Source organism: Scardinius erythrophthalmus, assembly GCF_964197995.2.
Source record: "Scardinius erythrophthalmus genome assembly, chromosome: 19".
Taxonomy (NCBI): Eukaryota; Metazoa; Chordata; class Actinopteri; order Cypriniformes; family Leuciscidae; genus Scardinius; species Scardinius erythrophthalmus.
The window spans coordinates 6,149,456-6,172,812 of record NC_138239.1 but is presented as its reverse complement, the minus strand read 5'-3'; the positions used below and the strand labels follow the sequence as shown (position 1 = coordinate 6,172,812).

The 23,357-nt window shown below is 35.6% G+C and overlaps 1 protein-coding gene across 1 annotated transcript; it reads left to right on the top strand.

Annotated features, from left to right (window-relative positions):
* Positions 1 to 1,265: 1,265 nt before the first annotated feature.
* hspa4l (heat shock protein 4 like) lies at positions 1,266 to 22,548 on the top strand. The gene is made up of 19 exons (XM_081347348.1): positions 1,266 to 1,590; positions 3,849 to 3,906; positions 4,009 to 4,149; positions 5,205 to 5,327; positions 5,417 to 5,516; positions 8,103 to 8,236; positions 8,333 to 8,577; positions 8,877 to 8,953; positions 9,049 to 9,200; positions 9,878 to 9,984; positions 10,439 to 10,572; positions 12,646 to 12,842; positions 14,415 to 14,492; positions 16,089 to 16,223; positions 17,656 to 17,781; positions 17,984 to 18,091; positions 18,280 to 18,399; positions 20,599 to 20,760; positions 21,619 to 22,548. The coding sequence occupies exons 1-19, from the start codon at positions 1,484 to 1,486 to the stop codon at positions 21,793 to 21,795; spliced, it is 2,481 nt and encodes an 826-aa protein (XP_081203474.1). The 5' UTR covers positions 1,266 to 1,483; the 3' UTR covers positions 21,796 to 22,548.
* Positions 22,549 to 23,357: the final 809 nt, after the last annotated feature.

Genomic DNA, 23,357 nt, shown 5'->3' with positions numbered 1-23,357 from the left:
ATTTGAAATTATCCCCAAATTGTAATGAGGCTCTTCTTTAAACGCTTTATTATCAACAAATAGCATGCACAAGAGTAACTTCCATATTACATCAGAAGAACATATAAAATGCTTTACAATACAATAGAAATGACAAAAATGAAAGAAAACAGAGAGAGTACATATCTATTTATTGTTGAATAAAAGTAGATACATTGTTTTGTATATGAAAATGTTAAATGAAGAACATTGCAGTTGTTTTAATTGATGTGCTATTTTAGATTTTGACATCACATCTATGCACATTTTAATCTCCTTCTTAAGTACTGTACAATTGGGTTTGTCATTTGTGAATTTATGTACATTTTTGGATTTTTTAAAAATGTATTTACATTTTTTTTTTTTTATAATGAAACCAACATCCTTTGAGCAATGGTCCCTAATACAATAATCCTATACAACATACTTAGGCTATAGGATAAGAGAAAAGTATTTAAAATAGTATCAGCAATGAATCTCTTAACATCTTTCCAGAAACACTTTGTATCTTGGCAGGACCAAATCATATGAGAAATGGTTTCAGTCGAACTTTCACAGAAAGTTTCAATATTTTTTATTTTTGTAAATTGTAAATCGCTTAGTGGGATTGACTCAACGACCAAACTTGAGGCCAAATTACATGATTAAAGATAATGTTTCAATAGAAAAGGACAGGAGTAGAGATATTCTCTTTAAAAAAAATAAAATAAAAAAAGAAAAGAAGAGAAAAGGAGATATTCTCTTTAAAAAATAGGGATATCATTTTATAATTGTTAGATTTTAACAAATCGATCCAACTGAGGTGTTTTCAGGTCTGGGAGGACAGACAGACATAATTTCGCCGGGAATATGAACAGCAGATTATATGACAAGAAAAAAAAAATAATAAACCCATTCAGCAACGCCTTTCTGTAATATCTGCCTTCAGTGATAGTGAAATATTGCCTATTTTCGATTATAGAGATGGAGGTGTTCTTTATTTATTTAATTATTTATTTCTCTCCATCACCACATCCAGCGATTGACCCTTGACATTCTCCATAGGTCGTTTAATTGCTCGGTCATTCCCAGTGACGTAAAAATGCGAGCTTCTCTCTCCAGGTTCTAGATTTTTCGTCCTTATCTGGGATGCTGCACCAATCGAACGGATGGCTGGAGTCCAGTAGCCAATCAGAACCGCAGGTGGGCGGGGCTTAACTGAATTCCAGGCTCTTGGCAAATGCGCAGGTTTACCCATATTGCCGGTTGACAATATCAGTGGAGGCTGCAAGAATGCAGTAGAAGCGTTCTCTGCTATAGGATTAGAGAGGAAGAATTATCTATAAAAAGCCTGACTTACATAATAGCGTATAATTCTTCTAGCGCACTCAGACACATACTGTAGAATAGGGGTGTTGTGTTCTCACCCAGCTGCACTGTCAAAACTGGACCGGAGGTGTTGAGAATAAAGAAATAAGGACTGAACATGTCTGTGGTGGGAATTGATGTGGGTTTCCAGAACTGTTACATCGCTGTTGCCAGGAGCGGCGGTATTGAAACCATTGCAAATGAATACAGTGACAGATGCACTCCGTAAGTATAGCATTGCCATCTCTGTAAAATGATGCTGTGTTGTTACGCAACGTTTGCTGTTGTCTAGCTGGCAATGTTCCCGATCCAGTGTATGTTGCTCCTGCGACTGTCAGTTTTGTCCGAAGGATGCTAAACCTCCATTTTGCACGAAATGATCAGTTTGACCTCCGTATGAGTCTTATCAATGATTGCTACGCCCTTAATTATGCCTGAAAGCAGTGCTAAAGTATGCTGTTTTGTGCTTTTATTTACCCAGTTAGCTTATTATCACAAGGCTTATTGTCGTTATTTGATATTGTGAATAAGACACGCACGGCGTGCAATTCCCACATGCCATACACACAGTCAGTCGCTAGTGAAATTAATTAGAGTAGCGGTTTTGTGGCTTTTCACACACGAATTCTACCTGCATGTCGTGCACGAGCACCTCACGGGAACGGTTTAATCTGACACCTCACCCTGCAAGGGGTGAGTCCACGAGACTGTGACAGAGGCTGTGTAGGCTGTTCTGTCTGTCGACACTCGTTTGGGTGCGGCAAACACACACAATCTAAATTAAAACTCAATATTTTGTTGTATTTTCATACACGGGCTTTTGGACAAATGAAGGAAATCAATCAAAGTAGGAGGTCACTGCAGTGCTTAAACACAGAACGTTCCCCTAACGTTCCTATATGGTTCCCATTTGGTTATTTTTTGGAACCAAATAAGAACGTTCTAGAAACGTTCTCTGTAGGTTCTTTTTATGGGTCATTTTTGAATAAAGTATTTTCAAAACTGATGTAATGCATCTTTTTGAGGCATGAACAATGTGTTTAAACAAGTTTTAGTTGTTAAATGACATTTCAAAGTGTTTAAATATTATTTTTTGACTGTTGCCATAAGGCGGTACAAAATATAGTTTATGTACTGCAGGTGTACCACCTGGCATGGAAAGTGTACAAACCTACCCATACTTGAAATTAGCATTATTTTTTTATTTTTTTTCAGTATTTGAGAGAGATTTACTATCCTTTTCACTCTGCCACGAGGATCAGTTGGGCTCCTCTGGATGAAGCATTATCATCTTTACTGTTATTACCTTGTCAGTTCATAATAAAATAGTCTTGTTTGCAGTTGTGCCACCCTGACATAATAACACATGCCACAACTGTACATGCCAATCAGTTTTTTTTTTTGCACTGAAATTAATCGGAGATGACTAGGATGTTCATTACACATTTGCAGATTTCATTTGATTTTAAAGCTATTATGCCGTAATATGATCTCAAAAACCATCTGCCTTTACACCATAACTCAATACCTCATGTAGGTTAATATCTATTGAAGTTATGAAAACGGAAATATTATAAAGAAACATTGCTACTATGCCCTGACAGAAGGAAATTGTATGACATTTTACAGCTGTGCTTCTGTACAATATCAGAGATTTACAGCGACAAAAATCAGGCAGCATCAATGTAATTTTCAATCTTAAAGGGATAGTTTGTATATACTTGTCATAATTTACTCACGCTCAAACCTGCCTTTTTTTCAAAGGAAAACACAGAATGTCGGTAACCAAATGGTTTTGATAACCATTGACTTCCATTCTACAGACAAAAATATTTCTTAAAATATATTTTATGTTCCACAGAAAAACGAAAGTCATACAGTTTTGTAAAGACACAAGGGATTTTTTTTTAATTTCCCTCATATTACATATGTCATATTAGTAGTTATAAACTATAAATAATTCATTCTTTAAGTGAATTAACATTTCACACATTATTGTATTGATTGATAGCATGTAAATCACATTTTGCACAAAAAAAGAAAAAAAAGAAAGCAGGTTGCACCCAAATTTGTTGACTTAAACCCAAACATAGTTTTGAACATGTTGACCAGATTATGAATCTAATTAATACAACTCAGTGTTTGTTTTTTTCCTTCAGTTTGTAGCTCGTTTAATTTCACTAATAAGTTCCACTATCATAAAATCTAGTTGCTATGAACTGTCAAATATTTTGAGGACCTCCAGCTGCTAGCAGTCTTGATATACCTTGGCATGCCTTTTCAAACCCCAAAAGCTTATTCCACATCATAATGTAGTCGAGACTCAGAAAAGGCTTGCTATAAACACTAGTTAAGTCGCTGTCCAAGGTGCTGATCCACACCCTACTCATCCAGGTTCTATAATGCATCAGTTTGGAAATAAAATATGGAGGGTGTTGCCAAAATGCATGATACATTTATGAACGTGTCATCTTTCCCAACAGAGCATGCATTTCTCTGGCCCCTAAAAACCGGACCATTGGAAATGCTGCTAAAAGTCAGGTACGGAATGCTGGTCATTTCATGCTTTCCACTTTATTGAACCTTAATTGTAGAAGTACTCAGATTAAGTGTGCTATTAACCAATAAACATGCCCTCTGCAGATCATTACTAACTTTAAGAACACGGTTCATGGCTTTAAGAAGTTTCACGGTCGAGCGTTCGATGACCCATTTGTTCAAGGGGAAAAATCTAAGTTGCCTTACAGCCTTCACAAACTGGACAATGGCAACGCTGGAATAAAGGTAAAATTCGGTAACTGTTTTCTGCCATCACTCTGAAGCACTTTATTTTGGTATTGTAGACCACTGTCCCAAAAAGCTAGGGTATTTTGGACTAAAGCAAAAAATTAATTGACAAAACTGGAGTTGTTGTGTGTATTTTTTTTATTTTAGATTATAATCTTTTTAAGAAAACAATTTTCTAAAAGGGGCTATATGTAGAATTCAGAAACCCTTGTTATTAGCGATAAAGCCATAAAGTGAAATTATTGCTTGTGCTCACACTCATGCACATGTTACGTACAAGACTGAATGTGAATCAATCCCAGATGTACTCACGGCGAAGTTCTTTTTTGTTCAGTTGGAAATAGCTTTGCAGCGATATACTTTTAACAAACATCTCGACGCCAGCCATGCTGCTGAGAGTGACGTTTAGATGAATATGTAAATATGTGCTTTCCTCTATAACAAAATACACACAACAAACATGACAGCTCTGAGAAAACAGCAGTTAAGAAAGCATCTGATCATAAAGATGTGGATATGTTTGCACCAGCTCTGCGATTCACAGGCATCAAGTCGACAGATGAGATAATTAAAATTACACTGCTATGATAGTTTAATTATAAAGTATGTTTGAGACTATAGACTATATAGATCTGACTATGTGAAACTATAGAATTGAATTAATCCCTTTTCTTTGCATGATACATTGACATTACAGTACAGAATGGCTCTTTTGGTATTTTCCTGAACATTGTATAAGCACTCATTTCATGTGACAATGAACGGCAGAGAGGCTCGCGGGGAGAGTGTGTAAATGTCACATTCTTTTGCTTTTCCCAACAAACACGACCCGAGTCCTTCACATAAATATCAGTCTACACTACAGGCTTTCATAGATAACTTTGTAAGTTGGGGAAGGTCTCGTTTGTATGATTCGTTACAAGCTGTTAACACATTGGCAATAAAAAAAATAAAATAATAATTCATAGAAATTCTTACATATAGCCCCTTTAAAAAGCAACTTCTAGTATGTTAAATATGCTAGAGATTACATGCATTTGCCCATGTCACAGGTACGTTATCTGAATGAGGACAAGGTGTTTACCATTGAGCAGATGACATCCATGTTGCTCACCAAGCTGAAGGAAACTTCTGAGCATGCCTTGAAGAAGCCTGTGGTGGACTGTGTGATATCTGTGAGTGCTTCTGAATAATTGAACCTAGCATACTTCCGTAGTGATTTGTCATGCTTGTCATCTCTTTGACATGTTTGGGTTCTCTCCAGGTCCCCAGCTTCTTCACGGATGTAGAAAGGAGATCCCTGATGGACGCAACTCAGATTGCAGGGCTGAACTGCTTGAGGCTGATTAATGACACAACAGCAGGTTTGTAAAATGAAGCTTAAAAAATGTTTTTTATGTTGGTTATCTAACTAACTGCACTGAAAAATAAAATAGTAACCTAACAATGGTAACATCTAAATTGTTTTATTCAAGTCAAAAATATGAAGTCAACCTAAACACATTGATTTATACCAACAAAACATATTTTTAATGCATTAAATAAGGTACAGATAGCACTTAAAGGAAACAATTGCACGTTACCAGTGTACAGAAACATTTTCTAAACTCTTTGTGAGTTCTGTGTTAAAAAATGATTGTGTGATTTCTGTGTGAATTCTAAGCGAACCAGGGCTACACCTAAAAGAGGCTGCATGACTATTATGTAGATTTACTGTAAGGGTAGATTGGCATACTGTACATACGTGAGGGACTTCAGCATTTCTAAAGGAATAATTAAAGGCACCTTTAATATGAATACATATTTTTCTCTCTTTCTCACTATTACTCTCACGACAATGATTAAACCTTCCTAAGGTTGCAGATCCCCTACTCTAGCTGAATGTGTGAGGGTGTTGCGGAAGCATATTTAATGTGGGATGATTGACACGTACATGATTCATGAAACAAGTGATTACTGTTTCCTTCCCTTGTGTAATGATGTTTCCTTAGTCATTTATTTTCAACATCTTGGACAGAGTAACTGTTTGCAATAATAATGATGCTGGCCACTGCTCCTGTTGGGCAACTAAACAGTTGTTTGTGTTATGCACAAGTGGTTTGATTGACTGTGGAGAACTTCTCCTTCATAGCAAGGTGTTATCCACAAACAAAATAAGTCAAGAACATTAGATTTGCCAACATAAATCATAACTCAGACACCAATGACAATTAAGTAAGCAAGGCATAATGTACAGTCAGCAGGTTATTATCACAAAATTACAAATTAAGAATCTAAGTTGTTATAATTTGTTCTAATTCGTTACATATTTTAGTTAAATTGTGGCCACGTTGTACTAACTTGTTCCCTTATATTAGTTAAATCATGGCAGTGTTATATTAATTCATTCCCTTGTTTTAATTTAGATAAACCGTGGCCACTTTGTACTAATTCTTTCCCTTGTTGTAGTCAAATTGTGGCCACATTGCACTAATTTGTTAACTCATGTCAATTTAGTTAAAGGTGCAGTACGCGATTTCTGAGAAAAGCTGTTGAAAGTGGATTGGACCGAGCAGCACAACACACTTGTAGCCAATCAGAAGTAGGGGGCGTGTCCTCTCATGATGGAGGAGGAGAGAGAGTGAGATTTGAAGAAAGACTGTAGAAAGAGAGATGGCTGAGAGACATTACAAAAGAGAAAAGGTCAGAGGAATTTCACTGGAAAAGAAGGGATATGATCAGGCAAGAGCTTTAGGAACCATGTTAATATTAGAAAAGCTTTCCAGAGCTGGAGAGACCTAAGCGGGAAGGCCTGAAAATGGATGTGAGGTTGTGTTGTTTCTGCTCCATACGTGAGTAACATTGGTTTTGCTGTTTCACAGAACCAAGATATGCTGTTGTTGTAATGTTAGCTCCAGTAACAGCACAGTTTTAAGTGTCATTGTTTGTCTGGAGCTTCTGGTTACTAACTCTTGCTTGTATTTACTCTTATGTACTGTATGTAAATGTTTTGTTCTTCAGCTATGATAAAGAGACATCCTCTCTTGCATTGTGTGTTTGTGTGTTTTGGGGGCGGAGGAATGAAGGCAGGGGTTTGTTTGTTTGAGTTGATTTCAGAAATCTACAGTGTTTCTCAGAAATCGCTTACTGCACCTTTAAATCATGTCTATAGTACATAATTACATAAGGTATAGTGGTTGCACTTTATTTTACAGTAGGTGCACTTACATGTACTTACCTAAGAAAGTACTGGTAATATAAGGTAACTGCATGGGTTAAGGTTAGGTTTAGGGGAGGTTCAGAGTCAGTACCTAGTTAATACCCAGTTATTGCAATTACTTTAATATGTACATAGTATGTACATAAGGAACAGGACTGTAAAATAACGTGCTACCGCTATAGTACATAAATATAGTACGTAAGGAAGAATTACTAAGTTGTGATAGCAGATTCTTAATTTGTGCCGTGATATCTAATGACATCTGACTATGTAATATCCCACTTTATACACTGCTCTTTACCAAATAAATGATATGAGAGACGCATGAACCTGGGACAGCTTAGTAGTACATCCATTATACAGTTTAAACCTCATTATACTACAATATACTGAATGCCCACAGAATGCTACAATTGACTAATCATAATTAAATATTTGTCTGTATGACATTTGGATGGACGCACAGTATACTACATACTGTATCTTTGCTTAAAAAGGGCCAGAAAAACTTGGTTAGTCACTACTGTGTGCTAATATTACTTTAATAAAAACACTATTATGTGTGAAATTATTAATTTGGATTCCATGTATATTAATGGTAAAATAGATAATTGTGTAATATATTAGACAGAATAGTTGGTTATAATGTTAATTGGATGTTTGGATGATCCACATTTAGAAGAATTATTCTCTGTCTAGTCTTACAGTCCACAAGACCTTTTCACAAATTGTCATTTGATTCTTGTTGCAGTGGCCTTGGCTTACGGCATCTATAAACAGGACTTGCCAAACCCAGAGGAGAAACCCCGTAATGTTGTGTTTGTTGACATTGGGCACTCATCTTATCAAGTCTCCATCACTTCCTTTAACAAGGGGAAATTGAAGGTCTATGTTATTCATATCATTTATGTTTACTTAAAAATATTATGTTTAATCCTTCACAAAGCCTCAAAGATATTATCAACCCCTTTTTTGTTTCAGGTGCTGGCTACAGCATTTGACCCATATTTGGGCGGACGCAACTTTGATGAAATACTGGTGGAGTATTTCTGTGAAGACTTCAAAAACCGATTCAAACTAAATGTTAAAGACAACCCAAGAGCCCTTCTGAGGCTCAACCAGGAGTGTGAGAAACTGAAGAAACTCATGAGTGCTAACTCTTCCGATCTCCCTCTCAATATTGAGTGCTTCATGAATGACATTGATGTCCATGGGAAAATGAACAGGTAATTCCTGTTCACATGTAATCTAAATATATCATCATTTATTATTATTATGGTCCCACTTTATATTAGGTTTCTTTAACTACTATGTATTTACATCATTTGTTTGGAACAAAACATTGTACAAAACACTTTTGCTGCTTGTAAATAACAGTTGTTATTGACTGTTGCAAGTAGATGCAAAGTGTTGTTAAATGAAATATATGCAAATGAAGCATTTCAGGCTTAATGCAAAAGGTAATTGTTCTTTTGGAGTTGGATTGATGGTTTGAGCTAAAACATGTTATTGTGATTGGACACAGGGCTCAGTTTGAAGAGATGTGCACTCAGCTCTTGATGAGAGTGGAGGCGCCATTGAAATCAGTCATGGAACAATCAAGTAAGCAGAAGGCTCAGTTCACCAAAGAATCATCAATCACCACAGATGTGAAATTTAAATCCATTCCTAATATGTATGTATTTGTTCTGGTACAGAGCTCAGCAGAGACGAGATCTATGCCATTGAGGTGGTGGGAGGAGCTACCAGAACCCCAGCCATAAAGGAGAGAATCTCAAAGTTCTTCTGTAAAGACATCAGCACCACACTGAACGCAGACGAGGCTGTAGCTCGCGGATGTGCATTACAGGTAAAAAACACCTCTCTGTTGTGTGTCATGATTCTTAAAGCCATAAAAGGTTAAAAAATCAGGTGATGATCTGAACAAATCTGGGTTTCACTTTATTTTGACGGCCCCTTTAACACATTCTGTTGACGTGTCTACTGACTCTCATTAGACTATTAGTAGACTGGTAGGGTTAGGGTTAGAATAGGTTGCAAATGTAGTTATGTAGTTGCAAAGTAACTTATAGTCAGCTGAATGTCTGTTGGGGAGCATCACAATAAAGAGTTATTTAGCAGACACTCTACTAAGACTCTAATGAGAGTTAGTTGATATGTAGTTGCAAAGTTACTTATAATCAACAGAAAGGGACCATCAAAATAAAGTGTTACTCAGATCTGTCGATAGCACTTAAAATGGCCTTGATAACAGGCATGTCAGCACAGACACAGAAAATGTGTGAGCAGTGTGAGGCTGTGATACAGAGCAGTTGAACAATACTTGTGCCAGTTCCCTGGGGAGTCTGTGGCTTCTGTGGGAGAGGTGTAGAAACCAGATGAAATCTGTGTGATGCATGCATGGATTACCATGCAATGCTGTCTCTGATTCCTTACACTAATACCCTATTTAGACAGCTTATGTAACTGCATTTGCTTCTATATACATAATATTTATTTTCTGTGTGTGTGTGTGTGTGTGGTAAGTGTGCAATCCTGTCTCCAGCCTTCAAAGTCCGAGAGTTCTCCATTACAGACGCAGTTCCCTTCCCGATTACTCTTCGCTGGAAGTCTCAGACAGATGAAAGTGTTGGGTAAGAGCCTTCTCTGTTTGAATCAAGTGCACATATCTGAATTAAGCACATTGTGTCCTAGTTATTCGGTTATTTATTTGTAATGCTCACTAAGGCAAGCATCACTATTGCTTTTGCTCATATGAACAAACCACCAGCCCCAAGAATAAAACATCAACATATAACTGGTTCCAATGAATAATACCTCAAATCATGCGGCTTATTGGGGAGAGGCGTGATATTTCATTTCTTGGCAATCACACTTTCATTTGCACCTGGTGGGCCATAAAAAAGACCTACATGGCAGAAGGGACCCAAGCCGTCTAGGCATGAGAATGTAATACACATCATCGAACACAAGCTAAGCATCCATATCATCCTAGCAAATGCACAGTAATGTGCTATAAATCACTGTAGCAGCAACATGCAATAGCGACGACGACCTGTTTTCTAACTGTTGTTTTTCCGTCTTCAGGGAATGTGAGGTGTACAATAAAAACCATGCAGCACCTTTCTCCAAGGTCATCACCTTTCACAAGAAGGAACCATTTGACCTGGAAGCATTCTATAGCTCTCCACATGAGCTGCCCTATCCAGATAGCAGAATAGGTGTGTATTACTGTGTGTTGTGTTTCATCCTCATGATTACATTCTGTAATGGAATTCTTAAACCAGACTTTACTTAAACATCTATAGCAATCAGTATGATATGATTCACTTTGAGTCAGATTCCTCTAGCCTAATTTACGACCAAAATGAGACCAATTACTCTGGTGTGAAGCCCAGGGGACCCTTAAATAGTCGTTCATGTCCTCATTTGATTAAGATTGCCCTCAGCATTGTGATTCATTGTGTCCGAGCACCTGTTATATCTTCAACACATTAACTGAAGTGGGTTAGGGTCACAGATGTGTCAAAATACAGCTACATGCCAGGTAATTAGGACTGAGACATGACGTCCCTTAAGCTCTAACTCCCATCACATCATATGCACTGTGAACTCTCTCAGTACTGAGTGTATGTCTGTTGAGTGTGTGTGGGCCTAATGCACTTTCCAAATGGCAGGGTCAGAAAATAACTTTTATATGCGCGCTGGGATTGATTTCCACGTACGCTAATACGATATATGTATTGTTTTTGTATTTGTTTAGCATTTTATTGTATTTAAAAAAAATGTATTAAACATGTTAGAAGGACAATACTTATGATTCAGTACCGTGATAATACTTTAAAACGTGATTAAAATTATTGTGATGTGAAAATTTGATACCGTCACATGCCTAGTATTTACACAAACTGTTTAATGCTGCTCAAAGGTGGCATAGAGGTATTCACACAACAATTGCATGATGTAAATAGCCTACATGAAGTATATAAATTATAAAATAAATAAAAATTACTGGGTAGGGCTGCAATATTATGACAAAAGTTGTTATTGTCGATTATTGATCTTGATATTGTAAAAATTATTAATAGTGCAATTAATAGAAGACATATAAATGTTTTATATAAACGCCATGTCATATTCTGGCTACACAGACAAAACAAGAACAATTTATTAATTAGTTTATGGCTTTTTACACATTAGAAAATCATGATTTCACATGGGTCTTTAATTAACTACATTACTTAACATAGCTAACAATGGACAACCGTTCTACAGCATTTATTAATCATAGCTAATGATAATCTCAACATTTACTAATACATTTAATCAAAAGTTGTATCTGTTAACATTAGTTAATGCAATGTGAGCTAACATGAAAATAAATATTTTCATTAACTAACATTAACAAAGGCTAATAAATGCTTTAAAAATACATTGCTCACTGTTAGTGTCACGGATAGTCAAAGAAGAGGAAGATGAGCGAAGCTGTAGTTCAAAATAGAAACTTTAATTAGCAGCAGTGTGCATGATACACAAATAACACCAGACAAAGAGGAACTGAAACAGATGGCATGCATAAACAGGATAACAAGCTAAAGTACTGACAGGTGTGTGCTAATTAATGATAATGGAAAAAAACAAGGAAACTGATAATAAACGGGAACATAGGAACGAGGAAACAGGAAGCATACTTGAAAACGAAACAATCACAGTTAATGCATAAACTAATGTTAACAAATGAGACCTCATTGTAAAGTGTTATTGGTTATTTCAGTAATTCAAACTAGGAATAAATTGTACACAGAAAGTGAGCAAAGAATTTTATACTTGCACTCTCGCAAAAACAACCGTTATAATCACTGAAGCTCTCGATGCTGCAAAATGAATCTCTGACTTGCTTCGTATCTTCACTTTGTTTTATATTGAGCGAATGCATGCACTGAACGTGACTCCGGCATATAATAAGTGTGTGGTTGGTTAAAATGCTTAACCCTGCAAAAAACATGTAAAAAGAAATCTGATGCAATGTGAGCACATATAAATGTAATTCCTCAATCAACACTTTTCATTCATTTTCATATTTTACCGTGACAGCCGTTATAGATTTAGTTTAATTATGTATTTTTTTGCCCTCTTATTTTAAATTTAGGGCGCCATATTTTTCATTTTAGTGATTAAAATGACTAGTGACTTTCATTTTTGCCCCAAGGCACCATTAGTTTCTAACCCTGCCATACTAATACTATTATTGTCTAATTCTAGTTCCGATTACCATGTTGTTCTGTTGTGGTCAGGCCGCTTTACCGTCCAGAATGTTGTGCCGCAACCTGATGGGGACAGTTCAAAGGTCAAGGTGAAAGTGCGTGTGAATGTGCACGGCATCTTCAGCGTGTCCAGTGCCTCTCTGATAGAGAAGCAGAAAGGAGAGGCGGAGGATGTGCACATGGACACAGAGCCGACTGTACAGAATGAGGGCAGGCCGGAGGAACAGGTAGGAAACACTGACCGGCAAAAACGCATTCAGTCTTTGGGTAAATTAATGTAAAAACAAATGAACCTAATTCTAGTTTTGTGGCCATCAGACTGTTGACAAGACTATAGAGAAATATCTAAATGCTAATTCTGTCATCTTCATGTTGTTCCAATCCAGTATGACTTTCTTTCTTCTGTGGAGAACGATTATGTACACACAGGCACAACATTAGCGTTCTTTTGGCTCTTTGTCACTAATTTTGCACTCAGCACTGGAAGTGACACCTCTGTCCTGGAGGAGGAGGATTGTAGTTCTTGTGTTGGTTATTACTTTATTTAGCTTACCACGGTTCTGACATCCTATCAACAGCTGTAATTTGGCACAACGTTTTTTTAAAGCAACACCAAAGATTATTTTGTACCTTAAAATAATGTTTCCAAAAATCATTTCAGTGGTTCATCAACTCATAACAGGGTGAACGGCACTTCTGCGGCCCTCTATCGGCTATAACCGCACTATGCAAGTTTGCCAGATCGGGTAGCGGATCTGTAGTTCGATTGAGACATAAGAAACTACAAATTTGACTTGCTTTACGGCAAGCGTTACTATAACCGATAGGTGGAGCCTATATAAAAAATAGCCGTTTCTGATGTCACAATACATCATACTTTCATAAAATCATGCAACATACTCCACCTTATCTGTGGACATTGTTATTTCCAAAGCCGGTGCTGGATAAACAAAGCGTGCATGCGACGGTAGGCTGCCGTAGGCTAAATTATTTACGACAGCGGTATGGACAATTCCGCTTCCAACCTGTAGGGGGACCGCAGAGGAAAAGTGCTTTGGTGTTGCTTTAAACTAGGCCAAAAGTTGGCCGGGGGCATAATTATGACCTCATTCAATCAATCAGTACATATACTATGCACTGTACTTATATTTGTCTGAAAAAAAGTATCAAGTATTTTGAGCAAAAGTCTTTTTTACATGTTGAGAAATGTAAAATTAGTGTGACCAAAAGTTTGTGTATGTATTTATAAAAAATCTAGTACACTACCATTGTTTGGGGTCGGTAAGATTATTTTATGTTTTTGAAAGAAAGTCTCACCAAGGATGCATTTTTTAAAATCCAAAATACAGTAAAAACAGTAATAATGTAAAATATTCGTACAATTTTAAATAGTGTTTTAAATAAAGTACATAATTTAATGTTTTCTATTTTGAATATATTTTAAATTGTACTTTATTCCTGTGATGGCAATGATACATTTTCAGCATCAAGAGCCAAAAGAAAAATATTTTGAAGTTGATAGCTCAGTTCAGTTTATGTCAGTTACATGGCTTTTCATTTATTTCATTTCATTAATGGCTTTGCTTTTGTTTCATTTGTCTTGTGAGTGTGAGAGGAGGAAGTCTGTATTGTACTGATTTCTATTGCTCTCAGCCTCAGCTATTCAATGGTCCTCCGTTTATGAAGAATATTCAAAACAAGCAAATATTTCAAGCACTGTGAGCTTTTTAAAATGAATTTGTGGACAGTAAAGCTGCAGGGTCAGATCACTGATGCTGTGTCTACACGTTTGTTAACAGAATAAAATGCAGGTGGACCAGGAAGGCCAAGGAGAACAGTCCACTGAAGAGGAAAGACTGAATAACTCTGGCAGCAAGGTACAGTTTATCTTGAAGAATAGATTCCCGCATGCCGTTTAATGTTACTTTATAATAAAGTGGTCATATCATGCATAATTTAACTTTTTCCCTGTGTTCCTCTTATGATTTTAGTTTAAGATTTTAGCTTTTTTGCAACATTACTGTTATGACACTAACGTAATCTATCTATCTATCTATCTATCTATCTATCTATCTATCTATCTATCTATCTATCTATCTATCTATCTATCTATCTATCTATCTATCTATCTATCTATCTATCTATCTATCTATCTATCTATCTATCTATCTATCTATCTATCTATCTATCTATCTATCTATCTATCTATCTATCTATCTATCCGTCTGTCTTTCTGTCTGTCCGTTTGGGTAGCTTAGAAGTTGTGGTTTCTGAAAGTAATGGTAAAACAATTTGATTTCTCTGATATTGACATGACCCTGTTACAGTTTTTCTCAGTCGCTTTGGTGCATTTTTCACATCACTATTTACATTTGCACAACAGTTAATGCAGTTCTCAAAACAATTAGTACAAACTGCAAAACCTAGTTGATAACCTGCAAAAGTGTGTCACTTGCTCAAAATGGATAGCTCATTCCTCAAAAGCAAGTTTTCATGTCAATGAAAGTGTCAGTGTCATCAAGATGAAAAGTCCTGACACCATTGTTTATGAACAAGATAGTCAAATGGCGTTGTCATGTTTTCATTATGACAGTTTACTCTGTAAATGTTTTCCAATGCAAAAAAGTCAGATCTTGGTGACACTACCTGAAAATGCTCAAGACAGCACTATATACTATTTGCACAGCCATTTGAAAAATACAGTAGTTACACATTACTGTATTTAGTGAAATAACTGAGTACAAGACACTGAATATGTATGTTTCACATTTTTACTGCTCTTTGCAATTCTAATTTGTTCACAGCATTGTGCAAAAGAAAAAATACACCCTTATTTATAACAAACATAAACTCCCTTTGGGTAGAGCTGTGCACAACTGTACACAATATTGCAGTACATATTGGAACTGAACATACAACATACATAGTACTGTAATCATTCATGCACATCCACACGTTCCTCATCAGTGAAAGCTGAGATTCACCTGAGAGAAATTGTTCAATTTAGGAGACATTTTCAGGAAAAAAAAAAAAGATAAAAAAAGTGTAAAATTTGCTTGACAGATTTTGACAACTAGTTCAACATTTTTGTATGTGATGACTCGAGCAATGAAATGAGGACTATTAGTTTTATATGGAATGACTATTCAGCATTCACTAGTATAGTTCATTTTGACTGACATGGCATAAGCAAATGATAATGTTATAAAACAGCAGAGAGTTGTATGAAAGCAATTGATGCATGTCCAAAAGCATTGGCAATTTGTTGGAAGGAATTAGAAACTGCTACTATGATGTGCACAAATGACTAAATGTTGTGGAGGTTGAACTAACTGTTGTGCAAATGTAAATAGTGATGTGAGAAATGCACCAAAGCGACTGAGAAAAACTGTAAAGGCAGTGTGCTGATAATTGTGTATTAATAAAATAAATGTTTTCGCTTATATCTTTTCAATTTGCTTATTTTCTCAAAGGATGGTGATAAACAAGATCAAGGTGCAAGCAGTAGCAAAGCCAAGTCAAAGGTGAAGAGTGTTGATCTGCCCATTTTGGCCAACACCACCCGACAGCTGGATCGAGATGTTCTCAACAACTTTGTTGAATACGAGGCAAGTGCTTTTCCATTCACTTTCAGTCTGCCTCATTTCCCTGGAGAACATGTGGAGTGCTGCGATTAATTTAAATCATCTCAGTTCAAAGCAGTCGTCTTTAGAAGCATTCACCCTGTGCATTTATGATTCAGAGCTCCATTTCTGCACTTTTAGGCAGCATTCAGTTTTATTTTATGCACTCATTATATTTGTCTCTAAGTAGCTCCTGCTCATAACACCTGCCAGCAGAACTGACTGGATCTTGTACTCTGCATGTTGCTAAAATTGCTTGATTTGAATATCCATGACAGAGCTCGATTCACACCACAGGGAAAAGATATTAGTAGATCATTACGTCAGTGAAGCGACAGCATAGCTCTAGGCATTTGACTTATGTCCTACACTTACCGTTTCATCGTTTATCATTAAAAAACAAATACTCAATTTTTTCTTTTGTGTAGTGTGTAATCTCACACTATATAGCTCTAATCAAGGCTGAACATTGGCATCACAGCTTTATGCAATTGTATTTTGGTTAGTCAACAAAAAAAGCATGAATCCACAATATTTCTTAATGCAAGTTCCTGGTTTTCAGTTCATTTTGTGCACATGATTCCAAAGCTATTTTTTTTTGTCTTTGTCAATTTTAGAACAAACTTCCACATTGGTAGATGTTTTGGTGGTAAGACTGTTCGACAGAGAGTATCATATATTTTGATCAACTTGACAAAAGCAATTGTTAATGTAGGAAACGGCAAATGGATGAAATCAAGCCTCTTTTTTCTCTGAGTATTCGGTTTCAGTTGATGAATTTAAGTGCTGAATGTTGTTGTGTGTTTACTTAAAAGATACAGTTGACCTAAAAATACAATTTCGTCATCATTTACTTACCATGATGTCGAGAAATTAGAAAATATTACATGTCTGGCTGTACTTTTTTGTCTCTACATTGGTGGTTTCGAGTTTCAGATTCAATAATATTACAATAATATTTATTTTGTCTAAATATAACCTTGTGAAAAATAAGTACATGAGATAGCAAAATAAGTGCACTTCTTTAAAACACAACAAATGATAACTACAACTTAATGATTTAAATGACTTGTAGTTTGACATTATTACAAAGTGCACTTTTTAAAAGTGTAAAAGTGTTTTCATTTTTGGGTGAACTAACCCTTTTAGTATGTCTCTTTTAGTGCACATAAGTGGCCTTTTATTTTATTATTATATTATCTGCAAGTAATTAAAAAAATATATACAGTATATATACTTTTAAGATTTTTAATTACACTAAAAATGCCCATTCAATAGAATTAAGCACACTTCTTTTTCACAAGGCTATGTTTACTGTCCCATGTGGATAATTACAGCGTTTGAGAATCTTTGTGTGACTGAACAGGGTGAAAAGTTACAATGTTTGTAAATGTATTCATTGCATTCTGTCTTCCAGAAAAAAATGATCATACAGGACAAGCTGGAAAAGGAGAGGAATGATGCTAAAAATGGTGTGGAGGAATATGTTTACGACCTGCGAGACAAACTATGTGGCATCTATGAGAAATATGTCACTAAAAATGTGAGCACATGATCTCTGTTATCTGGAGCTGTTGTTCTCAGACAACAGACTAGGGAGCTTATGTTTATTTTCAGTATGATCTACCTCAATTCTGCAATTCAGAGAATCTCTCGAATCGAACAGAACATTACAAATACGTAGCTACCAAAACGAATCGTATGTGAGACTTATCATGTATGCGTGTTGATGTTATATTTTGCAGGAAAGTAACCAGCTCACCATAATGCTTGAAGACACAGAGAACTGGCTGTATGAAGAAGGAGAGGACCAGGAGAAAGAAATCTATCAGGACAAACTGTCTGAACTCAAAGTAGGTGTTTTAGTGTTCAGATCATGCACGTTATAACATTTTGCATTATTTCTAACTGTTTATACATGTATTTTTCCTTCTTCTAGCATGATTTACCTCTTAATTCCTTAGTGTATGTCTTTTTCAAAAGGGTCAGTTCTTTCAAAGAAAAACCTGAAGTGAAAATGTTTGTTAAAAATGTTTTGTAGAGGTTTGGTGAGCCCATTGAAGAGCGGTACAGAGAGCATGAGGGCCGACCCAGAGCGTTTGATGAGCTGGGCAAGAAAATTCAGCTTTTTATGAAGGCGGTGGACGTGTATAGACAGAAGGTAAGCTGTAATTCCATCAATTTATGATATTGTGTAGTTCTGTTGATAGAAAATGATTTAGAAAAGTTTTTGTAACTATAAAGCAGTTCTTGCCTGTTGTGTTTTTAGCAGCATTAGGGTGATGTCAAACCTTTTTTTTTACAGGCATTAATGGGTTTTATTTGGGATAACTCCTTTGCACAGATCTACTGGCCTAATTACTCCCTTAGCTTACATTATTTCATCATCTACAAGCTATATAATGTACCTTGCCATGTCTCCCACTATTCTATAGGGCAGTGGTTCCCAAACTGGGCTATCCTGGGGGTACGTGAGGTGACAGAGGGGGGAGGCGAACAAAATGCTGAGTTTTGCCGTTCATTTAATTCTATCCCACCTTTAAATGGTTTGTTCACCCAAGAATTATGCCATAATTGACTCACCCTCACGCCATCCTAGGTGTATATGACTTTCCTCTTTCAGCCAAACACAATCGGAGTATTATTAAAAAATATCCTGGCTGGTACCAAATATCCATTGGTACCAATCGCCGGATCTCGACTCGCGTACAGCCGTTACCGGAAGCCAGTGATTATAGTTTATAAAGTTATAAATATGAATATATTAATCTCACAAAAACGCATCGCTTTGCTTCAGAAGGTCTGTATTAACTCCCTGTGGAGGACTTTTATGATGGATGGATGGATGCGCTTTTTGGGGCTTCAAAATCTAAGGTACCTTTCAACACCATTATAAAGCTTTGAACAGCCAGGATTTTTTTAAATATATGATTGTGTTTGGCTGAAAAAAGAAAGTCATATACACCTAGGATGGCATGAGTGAGTAAATTATGGGATAATTAAAATTTTTGTTGAACTTTGAACCTTTAAACTTAACAGGCAAAATGCCGCTTCTAGTGTAAAAACAGGACAATAGTAGTGCTGTAAAAGGCCTCATCTTCAGCGTCCGCAACTGATTGCATCCACACAAGCACAAGACAGGCTGCTTGCAGAGTCTGCTGCCATCGTGCTACATTACTCCTGTGACCTTTATAGAAGTGGGGTTTTAGCACTTACTAGCATGAAGAACAAATATAGACACAAACAGTGCATAGAGATCGATGTAAGACAAACTCTCTTTGATACAAAAACATGCCCTGTGTGAGTTCTTGTTGGTAATGTGGATATTATGAGCAAGAATGCAATTTTCCCGAATATCCACACTATTGCAAATGTGACAATGACTTTGTACAGCAGTTCAACAAACAAAAAGGACATAAATTTCGAACACAGTATTGTCAGTAATGTTCGCTCTATTTTGCAACAAAATAAAAGTCCCAACAAAAGCCACTGCAGAACTGTTGCAACAAGCAACACACAGCGATGTTTCATTAGTGAACGAATCTGCGGCTTTGAACGAATCGGGAGAGTCGATGATTCAATGACCCGTTCATAAATACAGCCACTTGCTTCATTACTGAATGAATGAATGACACAATGACTCACTCATTAAGAAAAACTTGCCACCACCTACTTGTGAATTTCGGTTAATATTTAATACTATCGCTTTGTTTTTACCATTATCTATTGAACTTTTTTTTTGGTTTAAAACATCTCATAATAAGATTATTTGTGCTTTTGTATTTGCATTCAAGCCAGTTGCATTAAACAGTGTGTAAATACATCTAGAAGCAGCTTGTGCCACTTTGTTGATACTGATTTCATTTGACTGAAATTATTGATTTAGTTTACTTTATCGCTTTAATTATTATAGTAATAATTAAATTAATGGAATTTTTTAATTTGACATAAAACAGGACACTTACATTTAATAGGGTTAGAAAAACTTTGTTTTTAAAGGTAAAAAATGCACCTGAAAATCTATTTAAGGGGCAAATATTGGAAAAAGTGTGACTGCAGTCTAAGTGGAAGAGAGGAAGTACGCAGAAGGATGTTAAATGCCTAAGCTCTAGGAAACATATTCACTTTCTAATTCTTCTTCTTCTTTAATCTTACAGAAGATGTCTCAAGTCTTTATATCAGTTGTTTTAGTCATGTATATCATTACATAGTGATATATTTGTCAGACTAATTGTGTTTATGACTGCATCATAATCTTTTGCATTGTTCAGATTGGATCAATTATTCTTAAAATCATTTCACATTAATGTCTTTTACATTTCCATAAATGCTGTGTACATGTCTGCTATTTGACCAACAGGACGAGCGCTACCAGCATTTGAGCGCTGAGGAGATGGGTGTTGTTGAGAAGAGTGTGAATGAAGCTTTAGGCTGGATAAATGCGAAGATGAACGCCCAAAGCAAACTCACAATTGCTCAAGACCCAGCAGTCAAAGTAGCAGAGATCATTCAGAAGATTCAGGTTTGTTTGCACAAATCATTGCCATGTGACATTTTTAAAAAGGACATTATATTTTGGCATAAAGAAAATGAAGCCTGTTTGAAAGCCATTTCATTGGGACATTATTTCATGATACAATTGCATGCAAAAAGTCCTTTACTGCAATGACGTTTGATAATGCATTTTTCCTAATTGCTGTTATTCTACATTCTGATAAAATTTAACCTTTAAATTTAACTTTTTACTTTAAATTTGCACAAATTTAAGGCAGTAAAACAAATACTACAGTAATGTATAAATACTTAAAACATTTAATTAATTTAAATATTTACTGCATATATTTTGCATTTAAGTAATAAGAATGAGATTTTTCACATAGTAATGATTTTTTTTTGTTGGGAAAATTATAATAATTTTTTTTACTTTTAATTTGCATAAATGAATGACATCTTAACAAATTCTACCATGATGTATAAATACTTAAACAATTAAATTAAATTTTGTAGTATCCTGAAAATATACAAAAGGTATCAATGTAGTAATGTAGGACTTTTATTTTGACAAACTGTCTAGTTCTGTGTTCTACTATAATGAAATATTGTACATTATTTTGCATTAGAATAAAGAGAATTAGATTTTTTACATTACGGTAATGAAAATTTGTTGGGAAAATAGTTCAGATGCAAAAATGATAATAAAATAGTCTATTTTCTATTTTTATTTATTTATTATGAGACAAAATATTGCCTCAACTTATTATTGGCAGGTTGTGTCCAGTTCCCCCATAAATAATCCTTATATTCTGGCACTGGCTGACAATAGTCTAACCTAATGCATAATTCAATAAATTGAATCTATCTGCTCTGTGTTGAATTGCAGGAGCTAGAGGACGTTTGCAATCCTGTCGTCAACCGACCCAAACCCAAGGCCGAGGAGCCCGTAGAGGAGGGAGACAGAAACAACGGGGCCCATAACGGCCCCGCGGCGCAACAAGGTGCTGACAGCAAAGGCAATCAGCAAACGAAGCCTCCGTCTGGAGAGATGGAGGTGGACTGAGCTCTTCCACACTCAACCATCCAATTCTGCTGCCATTCTCACTTAAGCTACTATTAAACCTTTTCAACTCACACTGAACCAATAGCTGGAACCATTCTCTTTGTGTCCACCACTCAGTTGGCTGTATTTGTGCATTTGTTTGTTGAAGTCTGCTCCTCTGTTGGTTTTCTCTTGTATCTATTAAGGGATCGGGTCAAGCTGTCCTTTGAATGTTGCAGCTGTATTCGAAACTCAATCCGGGATTGGACGTCCATGATAGGAGCATATAGAATAGATGTAGTTCAATAGCTGAAACGATGCTGCCACTCTTAACAAAAAGTTATCCCTAAAACAATGTAATACTTGCATTTTGGGAGAGCCAAAGGCATTTTTGGAGCTGAATCATATCACACGGTAACTTGTTATGGGAACATGAATCAAAATACTGTTCAATCAATCGTTAAGATTGAGGTAAAACAAGCAAATATGTATGCAATACATAAAAATATATGGTTTATATTTGTATTTAAAATATAAATTTCCAAAGGATGTGTTGTTTAGAGCCTGTAAATATTATTTTAGTAATTTGAATTTATGGGTGCTTAGATAGAGGCACACTCCTGTTGTTGACATTGCAATGCTTTCAGCTCCGTAGTGTCATATGAAAGTAGAATGTACTGAGCCGGTCATTACCTTTTTCCCAGTTTTCATGCAGTCCCATATCAAGTCTTGAGGTTTGATGATCACAAATAATAAAACATGCCTTTATGACTGAATGTGTTTGTTGCCATCTAAATTATTGTGCCAGTTTATATGAGACAATTTAAATGTAATTGAGCAAAATCTGGACAAGAACAGGAGGGTTGTTACAAGCACGTATTGAACTTTTATTTTATTTTTTTGCAAAACATACAGGCAAAAAATGCATTGTATTAATTTACATTTAAATAAGTTTAATTTACATTTAAATAAGTATCAAAAGATATACAAATTGGTTTCCTCATTTACAAACGTTCAGCCTTATTTAAACTGGATATTTTTTTTTTCCCCAAGAGATGTTTGCTCAATTTGTATTCCTCATTGGAGTAGTTAATGAGTCACAAAAATATTTTTTATTGGATGCACAATAACTTAACACAAACTGGGGTTCTTGAGTTGATGCAAATATAATAATTAAATCATAAACAAAAATAAATAAAAAATACATAATTTTAAAATAAAAATATAAACGAAATACAGTAAAAAGATTTAAATATATTTGTTTACCTGCTGGTTTAACTGGAAATGCGTTGTTAAATTATTGAAATGTTTTAACTTATCTTATTGTAAATATTTTAGGTCAAAGGGGGTTTCGACTGACAAAAACGTTTGAGAATCCCTGACTAAACATGATGTTTAAGTGACCTATCCAAAAAGAGTCAATGCTATATTTATGTTATTAATTATAGAAAATCAAGTGTTTCAATCACAAACAAGACCAAACTACCATTAAATGGAATTATTTTATGAAATCCTTAAATATGTCCAGGGACTAAAAACTTCAAATCGTCAACGTAGTAATGTAGGACTTTTATTTTGACAGT